The sequence below is a fragment of the Symphodus melops genome (assembly GCF_947650265.1).
Source record: "Symphodus melops genome assembly, chromosome: 18".
Lineage (NCBI taxonomy): Eukaryota > Metazoa > Chordata > Actinopteri > Labriformes > Labridae > Symphodus > Symphodus melops.
The window spans coordinates 12,295,312-12,320,350 of NC_136708.1; the positions used below are offsets into that span (position 1 = coordinate 12,295,312).

At 40.3% G+C, this 25,039-nt stretch overlaps 1 protein-coding gene across 3 annotated transcripts in view; it reads right to left on the bottom strand.

The window, feature by feature from the left end:
• vps50 (VPS50 subunit of EARP/GARPII complex) overlaps positions 1 to 25,039 on the bottom strand; it is a 104,065-nt gene that overhangs the window by 49,588 nt on the left and 29,438 nt on the right. For all 3 annotated transcript variants that reach the window (XM_079368384.1, XM_079368386.1, XM_079368385.1), the window contains exons 10-13: positions 20,026 to 20,068; positions 18,450 to 18,548; positions 15,000 to 15,140; positions 5,763 to 5,895 (exon numbers count right to left, since the gene is read on the bottom strand). In XM_079368384.1, coding sequence (XP_079224510.1) covers positions 5,763 to 5,895; positions 15,000 to 15,140; positions 18,450 to 18,548; positions 20,026 to 20,068 — 416 coding nt within the window. The remainder of the gene's footprint in view (positions 1 to 5,762; positions 5,896 to 14,999; positions 15,141 to 18,449; positions 18,549 to 20,025; positions 20,069 to 25,039) is intronic.

Genomic DNA, 25,039 nt, shown 5'->3' on the forward strand with positions numbered 1-25,039 from the left:
CTGCCAGGTGCATCACTTAACATCCCAGACATGGATGTGAAAGTGACGCACCTCTTATTTGTTCTCAATATTTTGTATTAAGATTACATTTGGAGTGCATGTATTGCTCTCAAATTTCTACCTTCATGATTTCAAAATCGAGCCACATCTACAGCCCCGACTGCCGTGATGGGAACTCAAGTAGATGTTTAAAAAACAGGCAGTGTCAAACCCTTGAGATCAGAATAACACTGGTTTTAATGTGGGTCATTAGTGGAGACAGAACTGGTGAAAACAGATGTATTGTTCAGTGAAAGACAGAACAGAGAGCTGAGGGGACATTGCGACACGGCAGCTTGACATATCTGGGATTCCTTTAATGAGCAGAAGGGGTGTGAGGAAGAGACAGCCAAGACATTCGGAGAGGATGAGGTGAAACGGGTTTAAATAACTGGGAGACTCGTGCTCCATTTTTCAAGGAATGGCAAAATCAAATTCAAATTTCAGTGATTTGTTTAGTGGAGGGGTTTTCCCCAAATGTGAGTTTGTTGCCCTCCAATAGACGACTTAGTTTACATTTCAGAGTAAGTCATATAACGTAGCGATGTAAGGATCCTTATTATAAGCAAGTTGATCGCTTGTGCATTTTGAGCATGTTTATTGTCAACACAACCTTCCATAAATTGATCATTTTTGTCTCTTTTTTAAAAAAAAAATCATACTTTGCCTTTTCTTTTATTTGTTGGGAGTAAAAACATGCTCCAAGTTTTGCAACTTCCCATGATACCTTGGGGGACGCTTATAGAACGCATAATGTTGTCATGGATTTAAAACGTAAAGCGTTTTGTTTGTCTCAATCTATTTCGATTCAAAATGTAAATATGAGAACCAAGATTTCAAAATGTCGTCTGACAGTGAGCAGCTCATCGACGTGTGTTCGGAGTTTGTTGATGTTTTTAAAGACGTGTGAATCTTTTAAATAATCTGTTTCTAAATTCATCCCGTTACTCTTCGGTTCCTCTGAGTGCAGATGTGTCACTGTTGACTGGATAAGGGTATAAACTGTCTCCCTTGGGTGACTTCGTCTTAATCACAGTTATAACTAATTTACTGAGGAGGGGGAAGAAAAGATCAATTGTAGAGAAAGTCATTGACTGTCAATCTATTGGTTGGCAACCACTGTGTGACCGTTGGTGTGATTGTGGGTAACAGAGTTCTTTATGACTCACAGGAAGAAAACCCAGAGGGGCCTCGGCTTCAAACTGTGACTCATAGAGAAGTTTTTGCCTGACTTTGCATAAATATGTGAGAGTTCAGCAAAAGAGCAGTAAAATCACGACTCATGATTTCTCAGTATTACAACCACCAAAACCTTCATGACAAATAAGTGGCTTTGAAAAACTCGTAAAATGATAAAACAGAAGAAGAAAGACGAAGAAGTAGCTCTGTGTTTTAGAAATGATTGATCTGCAGGATTTCATTAAACACTTTACAACACTTTAATTCACTTGTTCATGGATGTTTGGTGCAGTTTGCCCAAATAAATAATGATGGGTTTTTTCATTGTTTTTTCTTTGACAAACACCAACAAAACAGCTCAAACAGAAACAAGCAAATCCAATCTGACAGTTGGACAGACCCAACAGAGCAAACACCATAACATTAATATAATTATTTTTATCCCTATCCATAAATTCAACAAAAAACATTGTCAGTCCCAGTACATTTTACAAACACATCTGCAGCATGACATGCTGAGCTTGCCCCCAGCAGAGATGACTCCATTTTTTTTCTCTCTTATTTACATGCATGCCTCTGTGTGTGGGGAAAGCGTAGTTTCAATGTATATTTCAGCCTGAAAGACCTTTAACGGAGACACACAGGAATGGCATGCAAATAAATCCAATTACTGTAAACGCACGATGTACAGTAAAGGCAGATTGGAAATATTGAAGAAGAAAACGGATTGGATCGGTGATGTTGACTCAGGGGAAGAGAGGTATGCAGGGATGAAAGTATGATGAAATGGTTCTATCAGAAACAATAAATTACAACATGTAGTGAGAAAGGTCAGCAAAAGCAGAGGTTGTATCACACGCCATGTTCCTCTGCTTAGTTTGAATTCTTTGTTACTATTGAACATTAATGAAGTGTGAAGGCCAATTCTCAAATTGACTGCTGAAAACTGATGGTTTTCTTTATCACAGTGGAGCCTTCATACGTTTCAATCTGTGCTTTATGCTCATGCTGTGTGTGATTGAACATGGGAGAGAACCACGAAATGAGCGTGGTAATTTAGGTTTACACACACTCACAGTAACGCGTGTGTCTCGACAGCCTTCAGTGCTGATCAGTCCTGACAGGAGGGAACACAGAAGTCGACGGGTTTTTGTCAGGCAGATACGACCGTGCTCGGTGTAATACTTCATCGAAGAATATGTTCCACTCATCAGTGTGGTAGGATTAATCAATAACACCAATACTTATAACTTCATGTATGTGTCTACTTTATAAACAAAGGTTTAAACATAGCTTTGACTCACGAGCACAAAAAAAAAAAAAAAAAAAAAAAAGAATCCAAACAATGAAAGAGCCCAACCATCATAAGAACATAAGGGCGCTCTCACATTGAGCACAACTGTCCTGTCCTGTGCTGGAGGTCGATTCCTTGCTTTCCCTGCTGGCCTGCACTCACACTGCTAATCGGGCCTGAGCACGGTTACCCTTCGTATTCAACATGTCGCAAAAAAAAAAACATGCATGGCTTTCTTTGATCATAAAGCGTGCTAAGTTAACCACACAGGCTATTCAATACATAAAAAATAAAAATAATGGACACATGGCTGAGTCCGCACAAACAACACAAAGAACATAACAGCTACTTTACTGACTTCTTTTGAGGCATTTTAGTCGCATACAGCCTGACTCGAATTCTCAATAACAGGCAGTCCGCTTTTCGTGCCCGTGCTTGTGCTTTGCTTCAACTGCACAATGCCCAAGCAACACCTCTTCCAAGCGTGCCGAGGAAGTGCATCATTCTTGAGCGCAGATCGGCGCACTCGCACGACTCAAACAAACTGGAGTCAGACGGTGAAGCATGCTAAGGCATTGCACTGATTACCAAGTGTGAACGCGCCATAGGAAACCAATCAACTCAAGAACCTAAAAACATGTAGTGAGAGGACCAGAAATGGAAGAAGAAAGTCGCTGTGTGGAAAGAGAAACTAAGTGTAGAATCATAAAAAAATCTGTAACAGAAATTTAATTAACCAGGAAGAAAAAAAAGGTAAAATAATGACTCGAGCTGGCTCAGTATTTCAGATGTCAACAGCTAAATTCAATAAGATGCTCTATTTGCTTCCTCACTGACAGAAAAGGTGAAACGTGTGACAGTCAAGTCAAAGAAGACAATGATCGTGAGTAGATGTGACACACTGTGTGTGTGTGTGTGTGTGTGTGTGTGTGTGTGTGTGTGTGTGTGTGTGTGTGTGTGTGTGTGTGTGTGTGTGTGTGTGTGTGTGTGTGTGTGTGTGCGTGTGTGATGGGGGTCACCTCAAAACACTCTTCCACAAATGAGACAATGCCTGTACAGTCAATCACTACACTTATGGACCCAATGCACACACACTAACGTAGGGAGAGAGGTTACAGCCAGGACAAAGGCGGGGTCAGGGTCACCTTTACATGGGGGTGGGGAGGGAGGGAGGGGGGGGGAGAGAGAGAGAGAGAGAGAGAGAGAGAGAGAGAGAGAGAGAGACAGAGAGAGACAGAGGTGACAGCCAATCAAAGAGTGGGATGACAGATGAGCCCCATGAAGGGGAATGTGTTGTATGTCCCTCCCCCCCGAAGGATAGCCTCTAATAAAGGATTGGGAGGACTTAGCATGTCACCAGGCGTTCAGGACGCCGTGGTGTGCTCATCCATTCCACATATTGATTCTGTTGAGCACGGGAGAGAGGGGATGAGCGATATTTCAATACGCAGCAGGAAGGAGGTGGCTAATTTGACAGTTCTGCTTTTGCAGCTAATATCTGACAAAGCCTCCAGTAAGACAAATGATAGAAACAGTGATGAGGTTAAAATGTCCCGGAAGTTAAAATGGGTTTCTTTTCGTACGCGGGTAAGACAAACTTCTGGTAGAGCTTACCGCTAAACCACAGAGTATGCATTGCCTTGACAACTGAGCTTCCCGAGGCTGATGTTTGCACATCTGGCGGGCTCGAGGCAGGATGAAGGGAAGCGGTGATGACACAAGTGAGACTTCTCTTGTTGATCCAGACATAAGCTCTGGGTTTGGACAGATGTGGTGTTAAGTCATCTCGGTGTTCCTAATGGGCCAGAACCTGAGTGCAGCTTTACCGCGTTTGCAGAAAAAGAGACGGAGGAACTTGGTACTGTCAGCAACACGACATGTGCAAAATGTCCAAACAGAACAACTACTTGCTGTTTATTTTCTAACTCTGTTAAAACAGGACAGATGGATTTGATCATCCAGCTCGTTTTCAGGCTCCAGGTTTCCAGTTCTTGCCTTTCACTTTCTCTTATTTCTTCTATCTGCTACCAGAACAACTGGCTTCTAGCCACAGAGAAGGAAATGGACGTAAAGAATCAGGCCGTTTGTTCTCACAGGACAGCGTGAATCCTGAAAAAGGATTCTTAAAACACGAAACAAATATTGATTAGTTCATCCTCTGGAATGCTGCTGAGGAAAACGCAAAAAGAGGCACATGTGCGGACTGAAATGGAAGATAGCGTACAGTATTTAAAGTGTGTTTTAGTTAAAGGCGATTAACATTAACTGACACATGTTGAAACAGCTGGATTTGAAAGTCCTGTGTGTATCAGCATTGCAACAAAGCTGCTCAGTGTCATGTATGAGACTTTGCCCTGTGAAATAAATAAACCAATCATACCTGCTTATACTCCCGTCCTTGGAACATGGGTCATGTTCAAATCAACAATGAGTACGTATTCATTTCTATTCACCCAATAAGGACACGTCGTCCACCAGATTTCAAATGGATTTAAAAAAAACAGAATTATTTCTCACAAAGAACGCACAATGATGCACATCTATTTGTACTGTTAAAGAGTGGAGATGCTTTATCAACAATAGTCCAATCAGAGGTGTTTATTCCAACGCTGATTCATTCAGTGACCTCTAAACTGAAAAGGATCGCGCTAAGAGCTGGAAAATACATCCAGCTTCAGCGCCTGCACCTCTCTACTCCGTTCATGCACCGGAGCACCCAAACGCTCTCTCCTCTTTTTATGAGCCCAGATTCAATCATTCCTTTCTGTCGGCGAGAAAGCTGATAAACCTCCTGTATGTTGAAACCAAACAGCCAGGAAGAGGCAGCGCACTCCTGAGCTCGTGAAGAGAGCTGACCCCATCTTCTTTGTGAAATGAATTTGTGAGTTGCTCCGTCAATCTTGCCGTACAGGGAGCAGATTTGGCGTTTGTGAGTAGAACTCAATGAAAGAAGTCAAGGGAAAGCCGGGGACAAAGAGAGATGCGAGCGTGCGAAAATGGAAAAAAGGACGGATATTTTGAGACACAAAATACTCACTTGTGCGAGATTGTGACACTTTTTTCTCTCTGTGCTTGAGGTTACTACATACTCTTTTTTTTTATTATTATTCCTGAATATGTGACTGCACAAAGATGCATTTCTCTACAGTGCACTGTGTACACCTTTTTTACATTTGTTAGGTCAGAACTAATGGAAGAGTTTCGCTGAGTATATATTTTGGAAGGTCATAGTGGGTGTTCAGACCCTCACCTGGAGTGGGTGCAGTCTCCAGTTTGTCATGCTCCTCGTGCCACTGCATGGTGCGATGGTAGCTCAGCATCACCTCCCATAATGCCTTGCATAGATCCATCAGGCAGGGTATGTAGCTGTCCAGTGTGATGTGCTGCCGATAAAAAAAAGAGAAGAAAACCAGGTCATGTTATTTGTGCTCTGCTTTTTCTTTTTTTTTTCTTTTTTGTAATTATTAAAAGCAAAACAGAGGATCATTTCATGAAGCACACTGTCCTGGACTATTTTAAAAATCAAACATGAGATTTCACAAACGACTCAGAATAAACCGTCCTCTTTCTAACGTCTAATTAAAAACCTGCTGCTTACGCTCAGCATCCAAGGACTCTTTGTTGGGAAGCATCCTTTCTCTGTATCACAAGAAGCACATAAACATATCTAAAGGACAGATTATGTGAGGAGCGACCGAACGTCATTTACTGTAAGAGCTCGTACTGTCAGAACTGATGTATATATATATATACTCTTTATAAAGGATGTTTTATAAATCAACTGAGTGTAGATTTTAAAATATCTCTACCACTATATGACAACAATTCTGTTAAAAAACAAACAGGTGATTTGTGTATCATTGTGAAACAAGACACACAGTCTTGTTAAAAAAAAAAAAAAAACAGTCAAAAAGGTAATTTACTGTATGGTCAAAGTGACAACACTCTTAATATACAGTAAAAGCAGTTTTCAACACAGAAGATGTTTTTTTTTCTATATCCTCCTCTGGACATAAAGTAATGTAGACATAATCTCTGCATCAGAAGGTTCCTTATTTTCTGTAATATAATGTTCATATGCTTATGGTGTAAAGATGGCGCCGCAGATGGTTGCTATGGTACTGGGCTATCTCGTAGTTGTGTTTTATGTGTGTGCAGACCAGGACCTTCTGCACAAACAACAAAAACAAGCCCTGGTTTTAGACCTCACCTTAGAAAGCTGTGTCAGACCAAGGAGGAAGTCTACAGGAGTGGGGACTGGGACCTGTTCAAGCAGGCCAGGAAAAAACTGACAAAGGCGATCAGGGTAGCTAAGAGGAGCTACACTGAAAAGCTAAACTGGCTGAGGACCTGAAGAGCTTCTATTGCAGATTTTGAGTTGAGCAGCCGGCCCCCCCATCTTCACGCAGATCTTCAACTCATGTCTAGAGCTGTGTGAAGTGCCCTCCTGCTTCAAAAGCTCCACCATCATCCAAGTACCAAAGAAAGCTGCCATCACAGGACTCAATGACTACAGACCAGTCGCCCTAACGTCTGTGGTCATGAAGTCCTTTGAGAGACTTGTGTTGAGCCAGCTGAAGGACATCACAGGCCACCTGGCAAACAGGTCGGTGGAGGATGCAGTTAACACGGAACTGAAATACATCCTGCGTCACCTCGACTGCTCAGGGACCTACGCAAGGATCCTGTTTGTGGACTTCAGTGCTGAGTTTGAATGTACATATATCATTTAAATGAAATGATCATCTACGCTCACTCTTTAACGTATATACTGTTAAGATAACTACGTCATGTTCACTACATCATCCTCTTGCACTACTCTACCACTGCACTTTTTTTTAAATTAGTCTTTAATTACTCCTTTGTATTTTGAGTTAATTGTTAATATTTAATGTTTACATTGTACAGAGGCAGCACAGACTATCAACGTTAAATTCCGTGTGTTAAACATACCTGGTCAATAAATTCTGATACTCTGGAGGCCCTCCATAAAATACTTCTTTATTCATATGGTTTCTGCGATCATTAAAATAATCTGTGTCTAACAAACTGATCCCACATCTAATGGAAACTCTGCAGGAGTCCGGTTTTATTTCAATCAACCACTCAGGTTCTTGCTTGGGATTCAAACCAATCAGAAGGCTTAGATTGACAGATGGACTGGGGTCAGTTTGAGTCACTAATGCCTCCGGATGTCATTAAAAACCTGAAGTTGACACAATACATTTAACTTGTGGGTTCTTAGAATGAATGAATATTCCTCTACCAACACATCTGAAAATGGAAATGAATCCAGGCACTGACCTCAACTCCTTCACTGAACTGTGATGCATATCACAGTGATTCTAAATCCAAAGACAGAAGCTATATATGGTCGAAAACAATCCAACAATCCAATATCATTGTTGTTCCTGCATCCATCCAACGGACAAATTCCAATCGGAAACAAAATGTGTGTGTCTGTGTTATATTCAGATTTGGAAGTGCAGCTGGCACAGAAGAAGCCAGTAACAGAGTTCAAGGCTTCACAAAACAACTGTCCGATGGTGTCCTGTAGGGCTGGGAATCTATTTTCCTTTCAAAACGATTCTGATCCATGGATTCAAAGTAGGTATGTCAGGATCTACTCCAGTCATCTGTGAGACTGGCTGAATTATTTGCTGCTCTCTTTGGCATTCTACTGAGTTAGAGAGCTAGCCCCTAGCAGGATGTGATTCTTTTTAAAAGAATCCCAAATTACACTCGACAAGCCTCACAAATCAGGAGAAAAACAGACTGTTCTAGAAATACCGCAGTCGAAGTAAAACCTCAAAGATTTATTTATTTTTTAATCCTCTAGCATGTCTGAATACCAGAGCGACAAACAACCAGTTGCCAGGCTAACTGTTCAGCAAATCAATTCTTTGTGAGACACCGGTAAACCATCATGAAATGACCACCTTTGTAAAAAAAAAAAAAGAAGTGAATAGAAAGCTTGACCTAACGGAAGTTAAATTGCACAACAAGCATGACTTCACTACTGACAAAGACTGTGGTAGAGACGCTGTCGTGTTTCATTCTGCCATTTGGACATCCTCTGCTTTCATAAATGAAGCTTCACTTTACTAAATGCTAAAGATGTGCTAGTTCATCACATTTTAAGCCCTTCAAATTAAAACGGCAAAACGGTGATGTTCAACGTTGTTAAAACATATATGTTATATTCTAAGTGTCCACAATGAAGGCACACATACTTTGGCAGATGTAAGGAGATGCTGTCCCATACATTTAACATTTAAAGGTACATTAGACTATCAGACAGTCTCTCTTTCATATTGAAACACCATGCCATGTTTTCAATCAATGCCATGATTTCAACCATCACAACTCTCCTAAAAATTGCTCACATCTCTCGTAAATCCCTTACATACAATCAGCATGCATTTCCTGATATTTTCCTGATATTACTAGAAGTTTAGTGTCTTTGTTTTTGTTTGGGATTTTAGGAATCTGCAGTATTTTATTGTTAACCTTTGGGAAGTACTTTCTAACTTAGAAGTGTTTTACAACTGATGTGATTATAAATGTTAGCATTATTAAGCCTTCATCAAGTTGTAGAAATATTTGTTGTGATATGGATGCAGTTGTGTCTGCAACAAAATGTCAATATTTGAATAACGTTTTGATTTAAAATTGTATTTTAAACTCTTTAAAAAAAAAAATCTTGAATATATTATTTTAGTGTATCCCGTATGAAATAAAGGCATGCTTAAAGACACAGCCATTTATTTCATTTACACAATCATTGGGTATCATACTAAAAATCCTATCAAACAGTCCAACACCAGCACATCTCTGAATGAAATAACCAGAGATAAACACACCTCAAGCTACAAAACAGGCTCCAGCATCAACAGTCACAGAGGTAAGTTCATAAACCAGGCCTGACAAAACAAGGCTTACACTTTACACCCCATGTGCTTCACCAACCAACTGTAATGCAGCAGCATGTTGCCAGGCAACTAGGGTGAGAGGACATGACATTTTGGTAAGAAGAAGGAGCGTAGGTGTTCGTTAGGATCGTCAGTGGGTCTGACAATTAGAAGTAACCTCAGACAACCCTGCAGAACTGTTCACCAGTTCGTCTATGTGACTATAAAGACTGGAAACTGAGAATATAACACTTAGATGTTATACATGTGGTAAGGTAACACAGGAATATATGAAAATAAAAACTTTTAAAAAACCAGACATCCTCCTTGCTGGAGTGTGCGCTCAAAGGAGAAAGGATCTGAATCTATTTTGGAACAGCCACCTAGTTTTCTGAAGAGAGTTACCTGTCATTTTGCACAAAACATGTGCCAAGCTGCGTCTGGGAGATTTGAAAAAACAGCCTTTTTTTTAAAGTCAAGTCACAGTGTGGGTGTGCGGAGTAGTAGCGAGCATGAAAGAAATGCCAGACGTGCAGAAGACTGCAGGTAGTCTTGATTTAGCCGATTCACATTCTTTATGGGAAGATAATCACTACCCCCTCCTTTGAAGAAAGACATAAACAAACATATTAATCTGCAAGAGATCAAAACATAGTCAGCAATATGTGAAACTGCTGTGCAAGCAAAGAGGTACAGCACAGAACAGTCTCTAAAGAGATCAGAGAACTAGTCTTGAAAGGATTGTGTGCTGTAGTTTCCAAAGAGAGAATTTTGTAAAGTCACATATAAGATTTATGACACATCATTGCATAAAGATAGCAGTGGATTCCTAGGTTATGATAAATATCTTTTAGTGACGTACCACTTTCTTAGTACTTACTTTTAAATCGGCCAAAAGGGAAAATATTAGTTTTTTGTAGGGTTTTAGATCTTTTTGTAGCATCCTTGATGACATAACATCAGTCAAGTCGAGTAACAAAAAAAGGATTTAGCAACTGAAAGTCTCACTGTGCTTGTGAAATAGGATCTTCATAAAGGTTAACAAAAAATGTATTTCATGCAATCAGTATCCCTTAACATAGTTAAGTAAAAAAAGATTGTTCCTTAGTCAAAATGACCAGAATCACAATGCTAATTCTGCTAATGCAAAAGTTCATTTTGTGTTAGCATCAAGCTAAATAACTCACATTGTCATCCCTGTTTTTTTTCTGTTAGAAATTACACTCCCCCTGGATAATGAGGGACCAGCCACCACTGCACACAACATAAAAGGAAAAGGACCCAAAAACAGAACCCGGTGGTATACTCCTATACAACAACCAAAAATACAAACTCAAATACATTCTTTTAGCCTCCTTGGTTTTCATATGAAGATGTTTCGTCGCTGTTCATACCGTTGATTCCCCAGAAACAGAGAACTGTATCGAGTGAATTTCACAAAAACATCTGGGCATCCCCCTTCTGAAACTAAAACAAAGTAGTTTCCTCTGAGGAAATGATTAAAAGAAAAGACGCTTCGCTGAAAAACAGTCTATAGATTTCTGTTCCTGCTGCGACAGATTAATAACAATGCATGACATGAAACACTCATTTTCATCTATAGTGTGAGATGATCAGATATACAGTGTTCGACAACTGACAAGTTTTCCTCTGTAATGAAGCTGTCTGTAGACGCGGCTAAGTAAACACTAAATGCCTGGCTCAGACTATTGCAATGCTTAACATGGAAAAAAAGTAAAAGGGATTATATCCACTACAGAGTGTGAAAATGGCCCATCATTGTTACATAACTGCACTACAGGTCAGCGTATATCAAAATAATGGGACAGAGAAAGGGATGGATCACTGTGGGTTACTGATGTGCCATTGTATAATGCTATTGGAGTGATCACGGATTTATCTATCATCAGTAGTGCTAATGGTCTTGTAAAAAAAAAATACTTGTCTCTCCAGCCTTTCTAGAGGCTGTCATATCCATCCCCCAAGAAAACATTATTGAATGTAATTATCAGAAATACTAATTCTCTAAGTAAATGACCCTTTGCTGATATTTTAAAGCTTAGAAAGCGAACAGTTGGCTGGATGATTATCAATACTACTGTGATGTAATTAATAAGAACAGTAAATAAACCAACGTTTTGGTATGCAGTCCACTATAAAGTCCTGCTTTTATAGTTACCTTCTTTCCCACAAGAACTTCCAATGAAACTAGGTCTCGACTGTACTATTTCCATCAGCAGAAAACCCAGACAGACCATGGGACTGATGAGGAGTGAGGCTGTACAATAATGATGAGTATTGATGTAAAATTAATAAGACCCTCTCCCAATCAGAGCTGACCTTTCTGACTGCTCCCAGTTCCCTTGAATTTTAAGTTGCCTAACTAAGAGATAAGTTCAGCGGGTCTTACGTGGCTCGAACATTTTCTTCACCTTTTATTTATCAGCGGAACAACTGCACAAGTTTGCTTCTTTCTACCACCACCAACTTTCCTATTGATAGTATTCCAACACGCCCACATCTATACTGAGCAAGTTCAATACCTTACTCAGGGGCTAATCAATGGTATTCGTTGAAGCAGAGTATTGCTTTGCTGATTACACATATATTCCGCCGCTCTTGTCAACAGTATAATTCAAACACGAGTGAGAGAGAGAGCTTTTAACGAATCGATATGTGCCTCTTTCTGAAAAATACCACACAAACTCTTAAAGGGACAACTCAAGGGCGTCTTTCAGAAAGCACGGGGGAAATGTGTTTTTTTTCTGACTTCAAGCATCCATAAAAAACAACTAGGAGGAACAGTGTGCAGCGAATCGAGGCGTTCTTCTAAATATGAAATTCTAAGGCATGTACATGAGCGTCTTAAAGAACAAATGCTATCAGGCATACACTGTGTGGATGCTTATTTACTCCTTCATTCGAGAGAGTGTGTGTGTGTGTGTGTGTGTGTGTGTGTGTGTGTGTGTGTGTGTGTGTGTGTGTGTGTGTGTGCGCATTCTACCCATCATTATCGGTCACACAGCTGTGAGTGTAAAGACACATTCCGTCAATCTTGAGTCACTTACATTGTTTTTGAAGAGAGTGTGTGTTTGTGGCATGACTGGAATCACCCAGGCAACGCGGCGTGCTGACAGGATATCCATCAAACGCATGTAAACATAAGGACGAGTGTGTACATCGAACTACAGTACAGATTCATTCACACGTATTTCAGGAGATCCATGACACACATTTCAAGGAGACACCAGACAAAAGAAGACGAAGAAGAGAGTAGTATGAATAGTATGGATAGATAAACATGTAGTTTCATGTGTAGGAATGTCTTGCTTTTGTTTAAAAAGTTATCAAAGTGTAAAAGGTTGTAAAAGCTTAAATAAAATTGGTCCAATAATTTCTCTATTTAGAATTTCATTTAATTTCTCTTTTTAGAAAGGAGTGTTACCCAGACTCAAAAAACGGTGGACGTTTAAAGTGCTCCTTGGATAGGGTTGCAAGCAGTCACAGAAAAACTCCAAAACATTGTCTTTAAAAGGCCCCATTATATGCCTTTGTTGGGGTCCATATATCTATTTTATGTGTCAACGAAAGTATGCTCATAATCGTTTCTGTTCTAAAAAAAAAGTGTGTTTTCAAGTACTGCAGCTTTATGCAGCCTCTCTTATCTGGCTGTACTTCTAACGCTCAGACTTCCCCATGTAGAGGGGGAGAAAAAAAAAAAGGGTGGGTTCAAACGTGTGCCAAGTCTGATCATGTGGCTATTGCTACTGCTAACAGGACACAGTAAAGAGCATATAAAACAAGAAAATGCAAAATAAGGGACCTTTAAAGAGTTGGAATGCCTATTTTTCACGGCATGTTCTTGAATATGTTTCAGCATCAAGCCTTCATCCGGAAGTTCTAAAGGCCAATGTATGCAAATAAACGCATTCATCAGGAAATGTCTACACTGACGGCAGAAAGGTGAATCAAAACATTACAATTCATTACCCTGATTAGGATAAGGGAACACGACAGCCAACTCTTGAGTAGCACAACAAATCTTTACAAGAGGGGGGATAATAAAATCAAGCTCCTCATTAAGACCAGGGTGTTTCGTAGCGTCTTATTTTTAATCGTGAAAGGCTTCCCGCTGGTTTAGTTTTCTCTGTCTGTCACCTTCTCTTAAGAAGGATGATATGTGGTCTATCCCACAGGCTTGTAATGTGTCTGGGTTGATACTGTGGAATTGAAGGCAGTGTCTTGCCATGGGGTAATTCACTTTACAAGTTCGGTAATCTCTTCTGAACCTCGAGCTCTACAAAGTGCAAGACTTTACACTCCCACACCAGCTTCATTCTTCAACACCTGAGGTTGGCGCCTGGTTCTTTTTCTAATTTCTCTTACCAAGTTCTTGCAGGCAACCAGAAAACGTTTCTTTTTCCATAAGTTTCAAGTTTTGATTGAGGAGCATTACTCCCTTGCTATCTTTTATGACACAGTGTTCAAATGAAAACATATTATTTATTAGCAGTTGGACATCCCTCTTGAAACAACAGAACTGAGCAGGTTTGAAGAAGCAATTGTACTGTTTTGGTATTTCAGCTGGCAGAATGCTCAAAATCAACCATGCCGGGAAACATGAATCAAACAACGAACACTGTAGATCTGAAACCGTGTCCCACAAACAGAAGCCTTTAAAAGACACTCCTCGACTTCTATGAACTCATTACTGCTCATCTTTAAGCCACTATCCAAATGTGGGAGGGAATCCAGGAGCAAAATAAGCGGTAAGCTGATGCAGAGGAGTGAAGTGGAGGAAATGTAGGCGGAAGGTAAGAGGTAAAGGACAGGGCATTGTAGATTTATGAGCACAGCTGGCATCTCCTCAAGCTAAAGCTGTGCTTTCACACGGCAGGCAAAATATGAAGCCAGAGGGTGAGGGGACAAAAAAACAAAAAGAAAGCACTGGGAGAGACAAGCAAATTGTTTCCCTTGATCAGGTAGAGATAATCTTTACCTTACCTGACGCTGCAAATTATGATGAATTCACAAAGTCACTGTTATTGGGCCATGTCAATGTGATTTCTTTTGACGCTCGGGGTAAAGAGAAGCCAGCATGGAGAGCCTGGTCAAATAATGCAGCTGCTGAAGTGCATTGGTTCTGTATTGTGAGCAGGATTAGTTATCTCACAGTTCGAGGCTATGATGGACGTTTTACCCCCGATTCTCTCCACGCTCTCCTCCACTCTTATTTCACTCGATTATGGACAATCTATGAGCTCCCTACACATGAAATAAGTCTTTTTTTTTCCCTCACTCGGCTACAAGGCAGTAAGACATCTAAAGGAGTAATGTGAGTAACAAAGTGTGTGAAAATGTGCTCAGCAGTGTGTCAAAAGTCCTTTCAGCACTTTGTGGTTTTTATTCACACTTTCACTTAACTGACTACTGAAGTGGTCAAAGTTGATACTGACATAAAAGAAAGGGGACAAGAACGTTTAGTGCCAGACTTCACTGTGAAATTACAGAAATAATGGACTCATGTAGGTTGGAATAAATTGTCCTTCTACACGAACACACGCTCATCTCCTTACCGTACAAAGGTCCTTGTATTGCATTTTCTGGAACTTGGTATCAGCATTGCCGGCACACAGCTCCACATAGCCCAGCACGACTTGGAAAACGGTGTTGTGTATGGCCTGGGTGAAGTGCATGTGCAGCTGGTCCATGGCCGTCTGCAGAGAGAGTCAAACTCATTGTTAGGAAAACTACTTACAAGTGGAATACACACTGGTCATTGAGCGATGGCTTAGGGTTTCCAAAATGTCCGGTGTGAAGTATTAGTAGCTTGAAGTGTCACTGTGTTCACCAGCTAGTCACAAATTAAGTCTGTATGCGGCCAGGTCCTTGACAGAAAGCTTTCAGTGCGTTCTTGTGAAATCTTTATCAGAGCTGAAGGAAGCTGCTTTATTGGGCCATCTTTCCCTGATAAATACTGATTAGATTAGATCAGTGCTAATATCAGAGCTAAAGTAAAAAGGATTTGTTTGAAAACTTCACTGATGATTTTTAGTCAGAGATTTAAACTGCAAGTACATCCAAGGACAGCTCAAAACCATGAGCTCCAATCATTTATCTCACAAGTGATTCAAGTCTGCTAGCCCTTACTCTCTTTTAAAATTAAGTTACATTCCCCATTATTTTCTCTTTCTCAGCTCCCACCCACAGTGAAGCGAGGACACCAGAGTAGCAGGAGACTCTAACACAGCATTGAGCTGAGCCCTATAGGTAATGGGTGTTGCAGAGCAATTAGACTTTTTTTTTTTTTTTTCACCGCAAACTCCTGAACCCAACGATGTTGCCCCGTATCCATTCTGAGCGCCTGCTGCCACAAAAAGTAATTTAAACATGTTCCCTCACTTTTCTGAGAGAGTCATTTCATCTGCTCCAGAAACACTGAGTAAACTGCTGGCCTTTCAACATCATGACCAGCGAGGGAAAAAAAAGAAACAATAACCATACATATTTCAGCATATGAACGTATGGCAATATTTCTAATCAACTTCTGAAGTAAACAAACGACAAAAATGTTTACTTCAGACCAATGTCACAGTTTGAGGAGAAATATGAGGAGAAAGGCACAAATGGTCTGCACTATTGTGCGTCTGGATTTTCAACAACCTCATGACACTGATTACAGCTCCACTCGGATAACACCGTTCATTCATGTTCCGACTGAAAAGTGTTAGAACTTTTTATACGTGTGCAACAAAACAGACTGCAGAAAACATTAGGGTTCAGAAAGAAGCAGCAAAGGTTTAAGAAGTCCTCTGAAATCACGGACTCAAATATCAAATCTTTTTTCCAACCAATAAATAGTCATGTTTTTGAGTCTTTTACAGAAAACACTTAATAACTGTATTTTATCAAATCATTTTATTCTCAGTATAAACGTGTATCTTTGTTTTTCTCTGCTATGAATCTAGTTTGAAGACTTAAAGTGATTTATTATTATTATTATCATTATTATTTATTATCAAAAAAATCCAAATGGTCAGATTCTGCATAAGAAAGTCACTATTTTCTGGTATTTTCCTCTGACTTACATTTAGAGCTTTGACGTCAGGATCTCGGGCTTTTGGATACAATATTATACTTTTTTTTTTTTTCATGATTTTCAGAATATTTATGGATCAAAGAACTAAACTATGAATAAAGGAAATGTTAAAGACAGATACGTAAATTATGAAATCAATATTTTTGCTGCAGCAGTGAATTTCCCTCGGGATCAATAAAGTATCTATCTATCTATCTATCTATCTATCTATCTATCTATCTATCTATCTATCTATCTATCTATCTATCTATCCATCTGTCATCTTACTAAGCCACACAGAGGAAAGGAGAGTGTTTTAGTGCAGGACAGATGCAAACTTTAACCAATGAGTGTTAAGAACCAAATGCTCAGCGTCCGGTCCTTAGCTTGAGAGACAAAGAAAATGCTTATTAAAGGTGCATAATGCATCTCTGAGTTGGAGGTGAATACATTCTATGCTATATTTTCTATACTGAATACATAAACTTTAGCCATTGAAAAAATGGGTCCCTGGAAGACTGTTTGGAGCTGAAAAGCTACCAGAGGAGTTACAGTGTCACGGCGGCAGACCTCCCCACCTTCACTGCTTGTGTGGCATTTTATCTTCAAACGGTGTTACAGGGACCTTGTTTTCCTCTGAGGACAGTTTGTATATGGAGTCATGAACATATAACACAGAATCTGTACACCTCTCCAGCTTTCAGGTTTCTCTACCAAGCATAAAGAGACAGTTCACCCCTAAAGGATGGCTGTATACGTGAAGAGTTCTGCAGCTTCACGTAACGTTGACACTGGCTCAAGTTTCGTATGTTGTGTTGACGAGCACAAACAGGAGGAAGACGCTCCTTGTTCAGCCGAAAATGCATTTGTGCAACAAGTTATCACGGAAACTCAGATTTTAAAGAGTTGAACAATGTGATGCAGAGAATATGAGAAGGTGACTTTATTTGAATCTATAACGTCTCGACCATCCGTCCATGGAATTTGTGTTCAGAAAAGTCTATTTTTCTTTTTGACCGTTGAGTTCAATCTGAATTAATTACCATCACCTCAGCACAATGTGAGTACAGCTTGTGTGAAGGATTAAAACATGCCATAAGGAATGGAAATATGTTGTCCAATCACCAAGGTCATACTAACTTGACTGACAGGAAGTGGTTTTTTTGTTTTTTTCTCTGACAGAGTAGCCTGAGCCTTTATGGCTAACGCTAACCTCACCACAGAGCACTGAGACAAGAAAACTATTCTTCACACCTCTGTCCAAACAGAATCAGGGCTCTGTGGAAATGAAGAAGATGATGATGATGGCGCAAAGGCTTCATCATTTTTCATGACAGCCTCTTTGGATAAATCTACATGGGCATTCCCATCAGAAACTTCAGGGATCTGTTGTTATTGTTCTTAACACAAAGGCTTGACGCCTTCAAATGAAATGCACAACGATTATCAGACACAAACATGTTGTCGTGGAGGTTTAGTCTTCACTGTTTTGATGATTTGAGGGCTTATTGGATATTATCAAGGGATTGTTTTTGAAGACTCTGTTTTTCTTTGTGGGTGATTTCTGTGGGTGTTGGTTGATTGACAGCAAGCAGAGCAAAGTGTAATCGCAAAGGATGACATGCACACCCTTTAAACAATTCTACTCTCTACTAGGACAAGAAGACAGAAATAATATAATAACAAGTGAAGAAAGATTGAGCCAAATGTAAATCTCTCTTCTATGAGTACTCATCCAGCCCGTCTGGATCCAAGTGTTCTAATCAAACTATAAATAAAGAAACAGTTGAGGAATTGAAAGTAATGTCACCAGCAAAAAAATAATAATAAAAATCCGCCATAAGAGAAAGACAAAGACTCTAATAATGGAAATGGACAGGAAGTGTTGGCATCAACGGGAGTCATGTTCAACCATACCCCACCGTGTCACCGAGTCCAAACTACTCACCTGTGTCTTGCCGAGGAGTGTGTAGGCCAGTTGGACTTTGGTGTAGTGCTGGACATCAAAGTTTTTACACGTCTTGGACAGGGCGACATCAAGCTGCTCCTGTTGGTAGAAATAGAGAGATGACAAAGAGGAAAAGTGTGTGTGTGTGTGTGTGTGTGTAAGTGTGCGTGTGTGTGTGTTGGGGGAGGGGTAAGAAAAGACAGGGATTATCAGCACTAAAACCAGGGATTCAAGATATAGATGTGCAGATGAGACGCTTCCTCACAGGGCCAAGGGCAGGTAACAGGATATGGATGGGGCTTTATAAATGACTATGTCTTTGACAAAGACATAAAAAGGGAAAGTGGGACAAGGTCAGACAGAGGTTAGGAAGTACAAGAAGGAGTACCAACCCTGACACAATAAGCTGACCTTATAGAATACTAATGAAGGCTGTTTGATCAAGCACACCGTGTGACTACAGCCGTTTTCACACTCTGCATTCAATCATTTCAGGAGGACCGCCTCCGAGATTCTCCCGACCTCGCTGTTGACACACTGTGAGCTCCTCACAGCTGGAGACTACACCGGTCCGCAAAAAAAATGTACTTTGAAAGACTTGATTGTATTCCTCTTTGTACAGCTAATCTGCAGCCTTCACATGATTCCTCAAGGTTCCTTGTCACTGAAACTCAGCACGGGGGATTTAGCAGCAGTAGCTGAAATTTGCTATTTGAACTGAACTCATTATCCAAATACTGGAGAAAACAAAAATTACTTGAGCCATTGTTAATTGATCCAATTACATGTTTTCGTAACTCTAAAGTACTTTGAAACTTTGATGGTACTTTTTAATTGGTTATTTCATCATTTCATCAACTAACGTACGTATACAGTCTTTCTTGCACCCTATTACTGCACAGGAACAATCCTCCAATCACGATGAAATTAACCAAAGACTACACTTCCTGTTGCTGATGTTCACTGAGATTGTCTAACTGTTTTATACTGATTACTATTTATTTTTGTAGGTGGCTTTAAAGGACCATATACTTAGTACTGTTTTTTCTTTTAGTATTCTAAAGGTGAAAGTGTCGGTTAAATCCCTCGTGCAATTGTTTACCTTTATGATTGAGAAGATTTAACTTGGATTATTTAGAAACTCTGACTGACAGGTAAACAAACGAGCACCTCTGCGCCCGGCTTTGTTCGTGTGTGCACATGCACGCCTGTTCCCCGTGTACAGACAGATCTGTAGGTAATTAATCTACTCAAGCGCAGCAGCACTGTTGCAGAGAAAATTGCTTTGCATACTATTTATCAAACAAATGTATCCCGACACATTCACAGATGAAACAGATATAATTCATGGTGCTCACCCGCTCAAAAAATAATGACTTTCAGAATGTGGCATTATTTGCCAGGCCCAGAGTAAGAAAGTGAAACTATTAAAATGTCAAAATGAAGCAGAAATTGCTTCTTTCTGAATGAGAGCGTTTCGGAAATTACCAGGTTAGAGCGAGATATTGTTGGCTGCTTAAAGCCTCTGATTTGCTTTCAAATAATGGAATCAGAGAAAAAGCAGAGGTGCACGTACCTCGATTTGCTCCAGGGTGTCCTGCAGTTTGGAATTCAGTTCACTGTGGGGAGAGAAAGGAGATCAGCGAGGGATGTAGAAGTGGAACCACCAAATGCTTTTAGCTATACATATATTCATTACTAACATATGTAAGGATTTGTCACAAAAGCTGGAAATGTGGGAAATGCTCATCCCAAATTTCACTGAAGTCTGACTAAAAGAAAAATTGTGTTGACAAATAATCTCAAATGTTCAATTGGTTGATAGAAACCAGAGAAAGGCAAGATAAATAGAAAATCTTAAAGTTTTTTTTTTTTGTACATTTCCTTCATAAAGAAATTCAACACTGACGTTCAACATTTAAACTACCATTGAAGCAAGAATACATCACACTATACATACATGTACTGTATATATCCAAATGAGCAAAGATATGAAATAAAGTGCCACTTTATCGTCAAGCTGCTTGATGCTTCTCAAAATACTCCTCATTCATAAGAACACTGCACAGTATTAATTATTGATGTCGTTCCAATAAAATAAATTTTTATTCATATTTTTATACGTTTAATTTGGTCTTCTTTTCCAGTGAAATCAACTGCATTAATCGTTGGTGTTTCTGCAACAACAACAACAACAACAACAACAACAAAAAAGTACATAGCAGGGTGCAAAGGGTGCTCAGAGTGTGCCTCATCCAGGGAAACACTTTCAACTCACAAACTGCGACCTAGCAACAAAAATCACAACAATTCTTCCCGACGCAAGACGCCACCAATTCCCTTGTGCCCCCCCCCCCCCCCCCCCTCCCCAATTCATGATCATCCTCTGTTCCACTATCTTTCTACCCCTTGTTTTACAAAGGGTCTTTTCCAGGTCAGCCTGCTCTTATGTTGTGCCTTGTGAGACTGCAGTCACCCTTGGGAGACGGTGTCCTTAACAAATTGCTAATTAGGAATCTTGCTTTCAGTTGGGCATCGAGTTAGGAGAGGTGGGAGGAGGAGAGAAGAGGATGTGTGAGAGGACTGCAGAGTGAGTCACACAGGTCGTTTGAAAAAGAAAAAAAAAAAACAGGCAACAAAATGAGCATTCCGATACAAAGCCGGATGAAATGAAGCCACAGCTCTCTGCTTTCTTATAAGTGTGTGAAACTGAGTGGAACATTTTTAGACCCGAGACTGATGGAGTTAACAGCAGCTGAGGTGAGCACTGTGTGAAGCCTGGACAGATGTCAGAGTGTGACCTTTACTGCCAAGGATGAGTGAGAATGTTGCTTAAACAGTGTGACAGCAGGTGCTTGAGCAGTGCTTCTCTAAATCTAAATGACTCTCTAACAGCATCCAGTAAAGTGGAATGTGCCACAGCGATAATGACAACAGATATTCTTAGCTACAAACTCAGTACAGCGAGTCACAGCAGTTATCTTCAGAGTAAAGTACAATTTGAAACCAATATCAAGACAACACATGTTGAGAAAGGCTGGCATTAACTACAGAGGGGTGAAGCGATCAATACTAGGCGACTGAAGGAAAACATGTGAACGTCCATATTTCAGGCCCAGGAGAGAGTTAAACAAAGGTTTAGAACTCTGGCAGCCACATGGGGAAGGTACAGCAGAAGAGCAGAGGCTGACAAGATAAATGGCTCGTTCATCCCAGACTGTTCCAAACACACTCCCAGTGCTGCAGAGTGTTAAACCTTGTTGACAGCTGCAGAAAACTTGAAAAACACCGGAAGTTTTCAGGGCGAGCTCCGTGTTCGAAAACACAGCCAAACGTTTGCTCCTGATGCAAGACGGGACATAAAAGGAGACGTGGGAGTGGCGGACGAAGCAACAGAGTCTGCTTTGAAATTTTTCATCACGATACACTGAAAAAAAAAAAAAAAAAAAAAAAAGAGTGGAGGAACATATTGGAAAAACAGACTCTTAATGCAGCTTAATTATTGCTAATTCAAAAATAAAACATTACAAATTCCCAAATAATTGGCCTGGGTTAGAAAACTAACCACTCCACACATAGATCCATAGATGCTTGCACCAATGAAATGTAAACAAATAACTCAGAAGTTCCTGTTTTCTAAAGAACAATCACAGAGATCAGCAGAAAGCCAGCGGTCCAGGTGACTCTGTAATGCACTCCTCCTGTTGTCACATGTTACTACGTTTAACAGTCCAATGAGTGTTCAAGTGTACAGATGCACTCATCTCCACATGCTGGCACCCTTTCATGATCAGACAGAATGCATAAATAGCAGATGAGAAGAAGAAAAAAAAACTAATTAACAATCTGTTCCCTTCAGGGAACACACGGATTGAAATAGAACCACATCCTTTTTTCACCCTGGTTTCAATTATAAGTGGCAATAGGTGTCCACAGGGCCTCGAGGCGAGCATCTCCACGGTGACTGCTGACTTGGCAAAGAGGCAATGTGCACACTCTTTTTCTTTTCAGGGTTTTGCCGGATGCAAAGAAATTGTGAGGATGCCTAACAGTCGTCACGTTAGCCACAGCCGAAAAGGCAACAAAGTGGAAATGGAAGGAGTTTAAAGAGAGAGGACGGCCAGAGAAGACAGGACCATCATAAGGATGGTGAGGAGGCAGAAGGAGTGAGAGGAAAAGCAGAAGAGGAGAGGTTAAGAACAAAAACAAACTCAACAATGAAGAGAGTCTAAAAGACGAGCGTTCAGAGGAAAAACTGATGGAACCAGACCAGAGGAATGTTTGTTAGTTCTTTCGAAGAGCAACAATTCAAGTAATGGAAATATGTTCAGCTCTGGGTTTTCTCGGGCGCTTCATGCACTTACTAGAGATCTTCCACTAACAGCACTTACATTTCTACTGGCCTCTGATACTGCTGGATGTTCAGTATAAAGTATCAGCAAGTACGTCAGCGATTTATTATCCATTGTAAAAATCAATAAGTCCGATGTGAACTATACAAACAATAATAGTGGCAGAGAGTGCCGGACTGTCAACAAAGTTTGTTTAATGTCAGTACTCTCTTTCTTCCTACTGATAAGGATTTATAGAGGGAGTGAAAGGAAAAGGATTTTTCCCATCCCGCTAACCTCATCTGATACTTGAGTTTTAGTATTAGAGTCTGTATCTGAAAAGTAAGAGAGGTTTCAGAACATCCTTGAAGTTGACAGAGAGGAACACTTACCTAATCTTTCAGTGTTTGTGTCTTTGCTTTCTCTTTAGACTGGAGTCAACCTAGCATGGACGTTTGACAACACTGATTTCTGTTATGAGCAAAGGACCTTACGTCGTAAAGCGGGCCTCTGTTCTTTTTACATATTAGCTGGCCACACACTTACATGTGCTGTCACTACTATGGCTGTTGAACAGGTTACTTAGTACAGCAGCTAATGTGAACATCCAGTCCAACCCCAAAACATCTGACAAACAGAAAGGGATCATAAACAGTCGTATAACGGTTAGTATCGACTTCTTTCCAAGGATGTGAGCGGTCATTGAAAAGTTAGAAAGAAAGAGAATTGAGTTGTGGTCACCTGTGATTTTGGCTAAATCAGACCAAAGTAATGGATCAGACTTTGAATACATCTCAAGATTGTGTTGTTTTTGTCAGTGTTTTGGGCTCGACATCAGAATCTCAAAAGGTGGAAAGCAAACCAAAATAAGTGAAACAATTAGGGCAGAGACACAAGGAGAGATTCTTAAAGACACGGTCAAATGTCCCTCTACTCCGGAGTAGCAGGAACGCTTCCTTGCTCGGAATTAATAGTTGAATTGCTTCTGTGCTTGCAGTGTCATGTTGCACAGCATGCTCCGAATTGTTTGTGTATCTGAGACACAGAAAAATTAATAACCCAGCTGCCCCCTGGCCTCCTTCCTTCATTATGCTTCTCTTGAACACTCAGCTGTACCACCCTGTCCTTTGACAAGATTAGGAAGCCCATACAAGCCGCCTCCTCTCAATACTGAGATGGCAATTAGCTGAAGTGGAGATCTGTAGGAGTCTAACCTTGAATAACCCATTGATAATTTGAATGGTACACAAAATAACCTACTTATTTCAAACCAGAGTTAAATAATGGCCTGTATTCTTTCTTGTGGCAAAATATACAGACAAATGGAAGAGTTGTTTCAATTCTGTGTGTACTGCTAAACGTAAATATCACTGAATAAAACAAGATGGCAGTTTTGGCATCATGGAAAAGCTGTGGTCGTGTGGTTGATAAATTTGGGTTTTGTTTTTCAGGAATTCTCTTTGAAACTGATCTAAAAGCTCCAGTTCAGAACTTTAACTTTCTGTCTATTTGTGGCACTTCTGACCAAAATCTCATCAAGTTATCTTCGAAAATCATCCACCCCACGGCAGCAGTTACAGACTTCCAAAATGAGGGTATGGAAATAGTCAATAGTTAATAAAGGCTACATTGACTTTTACTTGGAGAGAGAGAGAGCAGTGCACTGAGCGGTCTCTTCATGAGCGTCTGTGCTTTTAGGACTACAAAAGAGACAATCAGACCGGGCAGAGACATCAGGCTCCACCTCTTGTCTTTCCTACATTAATTTTATTACATCATCACTCTTAGGATAAGTTTGAACTGCTTTGAGTGAAAAATGGATGTGGCTCTCGAACCAGACGCAGTGGCATTCAGTGTGGATGCGATGGATGAGGGGAGACGGACATACAGTACATCTTTGAGAATTTAGTGAAAACAGAGTCCCTGTCCCACTGACAGAACGTGCAGCACAGAGCCCGCTGCTCAGCAGGGTACCATGATGTGCTCATTAGTGCACTGCTAGTCTCACAAGCCTGGGTACTGGTGTACTTGACTGGCGAAAACTTCACATATGATAGCAGGATAATTATAATGTCTTAAATGTTTTAAGAGGGAAAGTGTATTTGAGGTGGTGAAATATCAAATATAAATCTTTAAAAGTGAAAGACAGGAAAGTCCATCTTCTCTTAGTCATTATAGGGTGGGCGACATGGGCCCTGAACATGAAAGCCCACCCATAATACTGTACCTGCTTGGACTGTCTGGGTTAAAATAACTACA